Genomic DNA, 10,739 nt, shown 5'->3' with positions numbered 1-10,739 from the left:
TCCAAGTGTCGTCCCTCCGTAGATAGTCCACAGCACGTCCGGATCCGCCTTAAGCTTGATCAACTAGAATCGCCCTTAAGGTACTTGGAATTTTCGGCAACTTGTAGGCAATTGTGTGACTGATTTTTGCTCTCAAAAATACTTTGAATCCTTGAATACTCGATCTAAATTATGAGCCCTTAACTCATATTTATAGACCATGGAATAAGTAATCGAATCCTACTAGGATACAAATTAATTAAATTAGAATCCTAGTAGAATTCTTATTTAATTAATTTATCTTTTAGGATTAGGAATTTAATCATTAAACAAATCCTATACTCTTTAGGTTTCGTATGTGAACACAAACTCTACACGAGCATGACCCGCAAGCGTGCAGGCCATGCCCGCGCACAGCCCACACGGCCGCTCGGCCCACGCGAGCTACAAGCCCACGCGAGCTGCAGCAATGCTCGCAGCCCACTATGCGCGCTGCGCGCGCTGCCACGACCTGCTGGGCCTGGCCTTGCGCTGGGCCTGGCGTGGCCTTGGCTGTTCATGTGGCGCGCATGGCTTGCTGGGCGATGGCCCGGCTTCGTGCTGGGCCTTCGTCTGGCAGGCCTCGTCCGATGCTAATTCGTACGATACGCTTCCGATTAAATTCCCGATTCCGGAATTTATTTCCGATACGAACAATATTTAATATTTTCGATTCCGGAATTAATTTCCGTTTCGAACAAATATTTAATATTTCCGTTTCCGGAATTATTTTCCGATTCCGATAATATTTCCGATTCTGACAATATTTCCGTTTCCGGCAATATTTCCGATTCCGGCAATATTTCCATTTCCGATAATATTTTCCGATACGTACCATGTTTCCGTTTCCGGCAACATCTACGACTTGGATAATATTTATATTTCCGATACGATCCATATTTCCGTTTCCGGCAATATCATCGTTTCCGGAGTATTCATTTCTTGCCTTTGACGATCTCAGCTCCCACTGAAACCAAGATCCGTCGATTCCGAATATCCATAGATGGAGTATTTAATGCCTTTAAATACTTGATCCGTTTACGTACTATTTGTGTGACCCTACGGGTTCAGTCAAGAGTAAGCTGTGAATTAATATAATTAATTCCACTTGAACTGAAGCGGCCTCTAGTCAGGCATTCAGCTCACTTGATCTCACTGAATTATTAACTTGTTAATTAATACTGAACCGCATTTATTAGACTTAATATTATATGCATACTTGGACCAAGGGCACTATTTCCTTCACCTACAAATTCAAGTCATTCACATTTTCTCAAAGGACAAAATCATGTCATTCACATTAATTTGGCAATGAACTATATTGTAATATCGCCTCTCGAAGGAAATTGTGGCAGTATGTATGTGACTTGAGTCGCTTAAATTTAGATAATGAAATTGTACTAAGATAGGATCGAACCAATCATTTGGGTCAAATATATACTAATGTAAAAATGATTTTATAAAATATTATCCGAAGTATTTGCTAAAAAATTTATTAATAAATAATGGACCTTGTATACGTGAATTTAAGAATAGATGATATCTTTAAGTAATGTCATATCTTGTATGTTGTGGGTCCAACCATTTATGTGCATAAGTTATGTTAATTATTTGTGCTTGTGTTTTAAGTGAAAGCCCCAAAACTCCGCTTGTTGTTGTGGTCCAAGGATGGTTTAATTTGAGGCTTCTTTGAGAAGCTTATGGTTTCCTTTGGCTATCTTATTTGGGCAGCAAAAGGAGTGTGAGTCTATGAGATAGACACCTCAGACACACAAAACGAGAGGAGAGAAAGTAAGTGAGAGATGTACGGATTTTCAGGGACAACCTTGACAAAGTTTTCGTTTTCCAGAAATCAACCGTCGGATTTAACTTGTTGGGGACACACATGGCCTCTTTTTGAGAGGATGGATCGTCGTTTTGAGCTATGATTTGTCCATGGTTGCATCTTAATAAAACCTACAAAATTGGATGATGTTCCTCATATTTTATCTCTCAATTGTACATCTCTTATGTATGAAACTGTTGGTGGATTGTGAACCTTTGTATGAATTATTAAGGTTCTTTTCAGGCCCGGCTAAGGCCCTGTGCAATCTGGTCTACTGCACAGGGCCACCGAAAATTTGAGGGCCCAATTTTTAGGGCCCAAATATGTTTGTTTTGTTAAAAAAAAAGGCTTCCTGAATTACGTCTCTCATTAATGCTTACATTGAACTTGCAATCTGCAGTCAATCCCATTCTTCCCGATTTCTCTCGCATTCTTTTGATTCCCCATAAATCAAAAGTTATTTTTCAATTTTCCATATCCCATATTCAAGCTTTAATTAATCATAATTTTCTTGATTCAATCGATCAATTTTTCAAGACTCTCTCCTAGTAATCTTCCTCTCTCAGTTACTTTTTTTTATTTTTTGAAGGTAACCCGGGGCAACCTGGTGCAGGAGGGATCATGTGTGGTCACAGAGGTGAGATTCTTGGGCTGTTTGCAGTTGAATGTGGAGTGTCCTCGAGCATTAAAGCAGAGCTGTTAACTATCTTAAAAGGTCTCGCATTAGCATGAAACAAGGGGTTGAAGCGAGTGCTCCTAGAGGTGGATTAACAGGTAGTTGTTCGAATCCTGCTAAAGGATAATAACTCTAGCTCTCCCTACTATCATATCATCAGGAGATGCAAAGAGATGGCAACAAAACATGAGTGCAATGTAGTGGTACAACATTGCTTTAGAGAAGCTAACAGATCAGCTGATTGGTTGCAAACTATGGAATTAGGTTGTCACCCAAACTTGTGATAATGGAGGCGGTTCCACCGGGCGTTCGTGCTGTTTACTTGGAGGAGTTGGGAGGAGTAACGTTGCTTCGCCGTGTACCAGCAGTAGCTGCTTAGTGCTATGAGATGTTTTTCTAGCTGTAGTAATTTTTATTTGCTTCCTTTTTCTGTTTGGTGTGGCTTTATTTATTTTTTCGTTGAGTGTGATTTTCTTTATTTAATACAAGGAGCATGACTCCACATTATTCACCAAAAAATATAAATATTAATGATATAATAAAACAAAGATGTACGAAAATTGACAAACCCGTACGAATACAAGTCTGAACTAAACTACCGAGTACTACTTTCTTAGCCTTTTTTTTTTTTAATTTTTTTTAATTTTTTTTAATTTTTTAAGGTTAGTACTTTCTTATTCTTAGTCTAATTGTTTTCCTATTTGGTTTTATAAAAGGGCTATGAATTACAAGTTGTCGACGTTATTCTTTTGAACACAATCAGATCTGACCTCAACTCGTCGCCAATCTCTCTCCTCGCTCTGCCGCTTCCTCTGCACTCAACAAACTACCAATGGCTGATAAACCTGAATCATCCGAGTAAGTTTTTCGTTTCCAAAGATCTCGATCATTTTCTCGATGTCACGCTTAATTGAACAATTTATTTTACCATCTAAAATTTCCGATTTGGATTGAATTTTTACTTAAAATTCGTTTTCTCTTGTAAAAATTTCACAGTAAGGGCACCAAAAGAGACTATAGTACAGCGATTCTTGAGCGCAAGAAGTCGCCAAATCGGTTGGTTGTTGATGAAGCCGTCAATGATGATAATGCAGTTGTTGCTATGCATCCTGATACCATGGAGAAGCTTCAGCTTTTTCGCGGCGATACTGTTCTAATCAAGGTATAATGGTTTACATTGATAATGTTTTATTTGGTTATATTGTTGTATTTCTTTTGTTTCTATTGTTGTATTGTCTCTTGATGTTCCAAGTTTGTTAGGGTTATAACAATTTTGTGTTTTTGAAGTTCTGTTGGTTAGGTTGTTTGTGTAGAGCTTTATGAGTTTATTCTGTGTTGCGGGTAGTGAATCTGATACTCATAATTTGATTGAAGAGGTTATTGAGATGTTTTTAGGTACTGGAAAATCTTCGAGTTTTTCCCTTTATTAAAGGCTTTCGGGGAATTTTGCTGGATATGTCGTTTAGTTTACTTCTACCAATCAATTGCTTCTTTCTCATGAGCTTTGACCTATTTCCGTTCTAAGGTGTTAATTGTGTATATGTGAAGCTGAAGGTTTTGCTGTTTACCAAAAAAATGGAAAAGGAAAAATAACTCCTCACCTGGAGGGTTGTTGTGTTTGAAATGATTAAAGAAATTTGCATAATTGGAGTTGAAGATTTTTATGGGTTCTGATGCTAGAAGCTTGTAAAATTCCTACTAATTCTTTTGGGTGTGGGTGTGGATTTTGGGGTCTGATACTCTGATGTATTGGGTGCATATTAGGCCCTTTTTGAGATTGGGGAATATCGGGTGAAGACCATATTTGTCTATTTAGTTTGTTCTGGGTCAAGTGAGACTTTGACGGCACCTTATGCAACGAGCTTGGTGGTGATTGATGTTTGGAGTTTCTAAGCTTCATTATAAATTAGTGAAAGATGTAGATTGATGCGGCGACTATGTCGAGCTAGAATTAAAATGGACAAATTGAGGGATCAGTAGATTTATTTGATTGTGACATACCTGTAAACTTTCAACTGTTCTCCTACTTCAACTTATGAGTAGGAGATGTTGAGTATTCTGAAGCTCTTTCTCTTATCTTTTGATGTTGGATTCACCAAGTGCTCCATCGAAATTATCTATGATTATGACAGGAGAGCTAAAGCTGCCAAAGAATTGTTATTTAACTACTGCAATTTCTGTTCTGGTTTTTTGAGGGAGAAATAAAATATATTTGAAGGTCTGACTTTTGCGTTCTGTTTTTTGGACAATTTCCAGGGAAAGAAAAGGAAAGACACAATTTGCATTGCCCTCGCTGATGAGACATGTGATGAACCAAAGATTAGGATGAACAAGGTTGTGAGATCTAATTTGAGAGTGCGACTTGGTGATGTGGTTTCTGTACACCAGTGTCCTGATGTGAAATATGGGAAGCGTGTCCATATTCTTCCTGTTGATGATACCATTGAGGGTGTCACTGGCAATCTGTTTGATGCATTCCTGAAGCGTGAGTTTTCCTTTACCATAGCATTGAAATTTCTTTTTTAACGTTATCACAAATTTCAGGCCAATGTTCCATATTTATTTTTTTGCACTATAGCTATGACTCCACGCTTTTTCTTTTATTATTATTCTTCATTATCTGTGCTTTTCATCTGAAATTACTCTAATAGAATGGGGATGCGAAGTAAAGATTCACTAGACATGAACTATGTTCCTGTTATATAGATTTATTGGACATTTTCATTATTTTCAACTTTTGAACATCTTTTTTTTAATTCAAACATGGAATGAAGGAAAATGGGGTATTTTCTGAATGATTAATGACTGACCTGTACTCTGAGTGAGTCTTTTGAGGGAGTGTTTTGTACAATTTTTTTTGAAGGATGATGCTAAGTTGATGACATAAAGAGTTAAATCGTTCTTTGTGAAATATATCTATGAAATATATCTTCAATTTTGCTTAATTAGTGTGCTAGTCCCTTGAGTCTACATGTAGTCTACACTCTAGAGCATCATTTATTCCAGCATAGCTTGATGAAATATGAAGACATTATGGATCTCTGAGGCTACATGACTTTCTGGTCCATCAGGTTTTACTTGAATAATTACATTGTCACAAAAAAGCAGAGATTTTTTTTTAAAAGAGGTGTTGTACTGTTGTGTTAAAGAAAGAGAAAGTGAAGAGAAAAAGTAAGAGAAAGTGGATAATTAAGAGAGAAAAACGCAAAGTATTTTGAGACATCCAGAACAAGAACCTTGGGAGTCGATTTGGGTCAGAGGGAGACTTTACACAAGGATTAAGGTTACTGTATTGGGTTTAGTTTCTCTCTCTCATAACCAATACTGAAAACTTATAAACTATCTTTTTCCCAACCTTCTTTTTACTTGCTTATCATACTTGGAGAAGGTTTGGTTTTGATAGAACTCCAAAGAGCAGCGCCTTAATCTCTGCTCCGACATAAATGCGCTCCATCAATCAAATTATTATCTATTAATGGAAATGCCTATAACATCAAGGGAAAAAGAACGGGGACCATAAGAATTCTTATTTTTTTATTTCACTAGGGAGTAAGTTTGGTTTTAATATAGGATCTTACGGGAAGGAGAGCATAATCTTTGCTTTCTATTGCACTTAAACACAAAAACTTATTGCGTAGTTAGTAGCTATTAACAAAAAAGCCTAAAACATCAACTGAACAAGAAAATGGAGCATCGGAATTTATATTAGCAAGCTTTTATAAGAAATTACAGTTAAAGATCCACTAAGTTCATAACGGATGTCTTGTGGTCTTTTGAAACACTTGTTATGGAACATTGATCACAAATTGGCAAGTTAAAAATCTGTTGTCTAAACAGCCTTTATTGAATGGAATGTCCTTGTTTTAATTCTATGTAATCATCTATTGTGAGATCAGTTTCTGAACCTTTTTTTGTGTGTGCTTTTCAGCTTATTTTCTTGAAGCCTACCGGCCGGTGAGGAAAGGAGACCTTTTTCTTGTGAGAGGTGGAATGAGAAGTGTTGAATTTAAGGTTATAGAGACTGACCCTCCTGAATATTGTGTGGTTGCCCCGGATACTGAGATATTTTGTGAGGGTGAGCCAGTTAAACGAGAAGATGAGAATAGATTAGATGAGGTTGGCTATGATGACGTGGGTGGTGTTAGGAAACAGATGGCCCAGATTAGGGAGCTGGTAGAACTGCCATTGAGACACCCACAGTTGTTCAAATCTATTGGTGTCAAGCCACCTAAGGGAATTTTGCTCTATGGACCTCCTGGGTCTGGAAAGACGTTGATAGCCCGAGCTGTGGCGAATGAAACTGGTGCATTCTTCTTTTGTATTAATGGGCCAGAGATCATGTCAAAATTGGCTGGGGAAAGTGAAAGCAATCTAAGGAAAGCTTTTGAAGAAGCTGAGAAGAATGCTCCATCCATCATTTTTATTGATGAAATCGATTCAATTGCTCCCAAGCGAGAGAAAACCAATGGAGAGGTTGAGAGGCGTATTGTTTCCCAACTCTTGACTCTTATGGATGGGCTTAAATCACGGGCACATGTTATTGTTATGGGTGCTACTAATCGTCCAAACAGCATTGACCCTGCACTGAGAAGGTTTGGTCGATTTGACAGAGAAATAGATATTGGTGTTCCAGATGAAGTTGGGAGACTTGAGATTCTCCGCATTCACACTAAAAACATGAAGCTTTCAGATGATGTATGAACTTCTTCTTTATCCTATGAAAATCGATCTTATAATACTCTCTGCTTTAATTTCAATATTTTGTTTGATTGGGTTCCTTTTCCACCAAACAGGTTGATTTGGAAAAAATTTGCAAGGAAACACATGGCTATGTTGGTGCTGACCTGGCTGCCTTATGTACTGAAGCTGCACTTCAATGTATCAGAGAGAAGATGGACGTAATTGATCTGGAAGATGAGACTATTGATGCTGAGATCCTTAATTCAATGGCTGTTTCAAATGAACACTTCCATACTGCTCTTGGGCAGAGTAATCCATCTGCCCTGCGTGAAACGGTTGGTTTATTGTTATGATTTAATAATGAGTATCAAGTTCCTATTCTGTTGATTTGCTTAGTATCCAGTTCCAATTCTGTTCATTTGTCTGACTGTCTTTGGTATTTCAGGTTGTGGAAGTTCCCAATGTCTCTTGGGAAGATATTGGTGGCCTAGAAAATGTCAAAAGGGAACTTCAAGAGGTGCTTTGTTTTGCCTTTAATTGCTCCATTTTTTGTATTCTATTTTGTATTTCTGTCGGCTGAACATTTTCCATTTTCCTATTGTAGACTGTTCAATATCCCGTGGAGCATCCTGAAAAATTCGAGAAATTTGGTATGTCTCCCTCGAAGGGAGTTCTTTTCTATGGGCCTCCTGGATGTGGAAAGACTTTGCTGGCAAAGGCTATTGCCAACGAGTGCCAAGCAAATTTCATCAGTATAAAAGGACCTGAATTGCTAACGATGTGGTTTGGAGAGAGTGAAGCCAATGTTCGAGAGATTTTTGACAAGGCCCGTGGTTCAGCTCCCTGTGTTCTATTCTTTGATGAGCTTGATTCAATTGCAACTCAGGTGAGGATACATACCTGTTTAGCTGAACTTCTTAGTTTCTCCATTGTACCTGTTTGACTGACCTTACCTTAGTTTCTCCATTGCTCACCTGTTTTGGCTGAATTTACCTCAGTTTCTCCATGCTATTTATTGATGAGATCTGGTGTCTTCTTTTGTGTCTAGTCTGATATTGAGATAGTTATTTATTTATGGTATCTGCTATCAATGTATCAGTGCCGTTGAATATTCGAAGCTCCGTTCACAACTGGCATTTTTATAGGTTTCTTGAAAGAAAATAGAGAATACCATAGAAAGAAAAAATCTGAAGGCATACTGATGTCACAGCTTGAAACAAGCTCTCTTCACAAAACCTTTAATGTCTTACAATTATATGTTGATTCAAACTGTTCAATTTGTGCTATTAGGTTTGGGAAGGGTGTCACTTCCTTGATTGTGTTTTCCCATTGGTCTATAAATCTGTAATGATGTCTCTCAAACATACCTTAGACCCTTAGTAAATATTAGTGATTGCACATTTGCACTTTGTCATCTATGAGTCTTTTGTTTTAGTTTTCATTTCATTATCAATCTTGCTGATTGCTGTGGGTGTCTTACGCAGAGAGGAAGCAGTCAAGGTGATGCAGGTGGCGCTGCTGACAGGGTTTTGAACCAACTTTTAACCGAAATGGATGGAATGTCAGCCAAAAAGACTGTTTTCATCATTGGAGCCACAAATAGACCTGATATTATTGACCCAGCTCTTCTGAGACCAGGTCGTCTGGATCAACTTATTTATATTCCTCTTCCAGATGAGGAGTCCCGTTATTCCATATTCAAGGCTGCCTTAAGGAAGTCACCTATTGCCAAAGATGTTGATATTAGAGCACTTGCCAAGTACACCCAGGGCTTTAGTGGGGCAGATATCACTGAAATATGCCAACGAGCTTGCAAATACGCAATCAGAGAAAATATCGAGAAGGCAAGTATCTCTGGCTTTGGTAGAATGAATTTTGATGGTTTATCTTATGTTTTGCCTGCTATTTTAGGTAATGTAAAAGTGCTTTTGTTTCCAACCCTCTCATTCATCTGGTTCGCTTCAGTTGATGCATCGTGTGACATTCAAATCTATAATATGAAGTACTTATTTGCGATTTGTGGGAATATGGGCTTTTGTTTGATGAATTGATGGGTTGTCATCTTCATGGTCACTAGGTTGTGATTAACTGGGGAGAGTTTTACGGAGTCATAGAAATGGGATGGAGGGAGATGTAGTTACCGTCTTAACCGGGAAGTGATGTGGTAGTAATGTGGTACCTCTGGCCTGCAGGCTCTAAATATACGCAACTGTGAAAATAGCATAGTTACCCTTTAGATTAGGAAGTTGGATATAATTTTTCCATTGAAAATTACACAGCCTTCTTTTCTCTAGATTTGTAGATTTCTTAATTTAAAAAAATAAAGAAACTGTCTAAGGATCATTTGTTATTTACAGGACATTGAAAAGGAGAAAAGGAGAAGCGAGAACCCTGAGGCCATGGAGGAGGATGAGGAAGAGGTTGCTGAAATCAAGGCTGCCCATTTTGAGGAGTCAATGAAATTTGCCCGCAGAAGTGTGAGTGACGCTGATATTCGTAAGTACCAAGCTTTTGCCCAGACCTTACAACAGTCGAGAGGGTTCGGCACTGAGTTCCGTTTTGCCAATACCCCTTCTGGAACTGGAACTGCCGGTACAGATGCTTTTGCTGCCCCTGCTGGTGGAGCTGATGAAGATGACCTCTATAATTAGGTTACCAATTCAAATTTTAATTTCATTCTAACAATGCATCATTTAAGAGGACATGACATGCAGTTGCTTCTTTTGTAAGAAAATTGTTTACTCGTAATTTCAACCTTCTTCCGTTATACATCCTGATGTTGGATTTGGTTGCCAGGAGCAGCTTTTGTTAATCCTCAGACTTGTTAATATTTTAAATGACATGTTGCTTTTCATGTCATTCTGCCTGTTTTTTTTTTCTCATCCATCTTACTCGTTGAATTCAATACTCCGTATTAGATTCCTATTAGTAATGTAGGTGGTTTCCAGGAGATCAGATCGTTGTTGTGTACATGTTAGAAATTGTTTTTACTTTAATTGGGATATGATTTTCGTTTCCTATTTGATTTAGGACTTGTTTCTGATTCCTATTAGTTATCCAAAGTTTAGGAAGTTAAACCAAACATCACATGAGATGTGTGTGTCATCAAAGCCGATAATTTTGAGTACATCCTTCTTAACTACTCTTTTGTTTGTCACGTTTTCATCTAAGTATCAGAGTATTCAAATGTTCTCTTCTTGGGATACAAGAACCCAAATAAGTTACTTTTTTTTTTGACATGTGCTCAAAGAAAGAACAAATTATTAGAAAAGGAAATAAGAGAGGTTGTCTCAGAAGTAGCAAGGTTGTTTGCTGGATGAATTGCTTCTCTGTTGACATAAGTGACACAACACCATTGAAAACTCATGCCTGTTGTCCGTATTTTAACTATGGTCCATTTTAGTTCCACGCTTTGCCTTTCTTTGTCCCTAAAACACCAATTCCTGCGAGTCAGACATAATATTGATCGCTTGGATTCCCTGTCGGGACGCCCACGTAAGGCCGTGGTATTTTACCTATGGTCCATTTTAGTTCCACGCT

At 38.0% G+C, this 10,739-nt stretch overlaps 1 protein-coding gene across 1 annotated transcript; it reads left to right on the top strand.

The window, feature by feature from the left end:
• The first annotated feature begins 3,209 nt into the window (after window positions 1–3,209).
• LOC110800597 (cell division control protein 48 homolog E) lies at window positions 3,210–10,058 on the top strand. Its single transcript, XM_022005909.2, has 9 exons — window positions 3,210–3,377; window positions 3,516–3,681; window positions 4,776–5,004; window positions 6,448–7,214; window positions 7,313–7,534; window positions 7,645–7,716; window positions 7,804–8,085; window positions 8,684–9,043; window positions 9,557–10,058. Exons 1-9 carry the CDS (start codon window positions 3,352–3,354, stop codon window positions 9,848–9,850), a joined length of 2,418 nt encoding a protein of 805 aa, XP_021861601.1. The 5' UTR covers window positions 3,210–3,351; the 3' UTR covers window positions 9,851–10,058.
• Window positions 10,059–10,739: the final 681 nt, after the last annotated feature.

The sequence above is a fragment of the Spinacia oleracea genome, chromosome 2, assembly GCF_020520425.1.
Source record: "Spinacia oleracea cultivar Varoflay chromosome 2, BTI_SOV_V1, whole genome shotgun sequence".
NCBI lineage: Eukaryota > Viridiplantae > Streptophyta > Magnoliopsida > Caryophyllales > Amaranthaceae > Spinacia > Spinacia oleracea.
Note: the sequence above shows the minus strand (reverse complement) of the source record. Positions and strands in the feature narration are given on the sequence as shown.

Excerpts from the sequence above, each read along its gene's own strand:
- LOC110800597 (XM_022005909.2), top strand. The coding sequence starts at position 3,352 with ATGGCTGATAAACCTGAATCATCCGA. Across the intron at positions 7,215-7,312 it reads ACATGAAGCTTTCAGATGAT|GTTGATTTGGAAAAAATTTG; the intron begins GTATGAACTTCT and ends TCCACCAAACAG. Across the intron at positions 7,535-7,644 it reads CATCTGCCCTGCGTGAAACG|GTTGTGGAAGTTCCCAATGT; the intron begins GTTGGTTTATTG and ends TTGGTATTTCAG.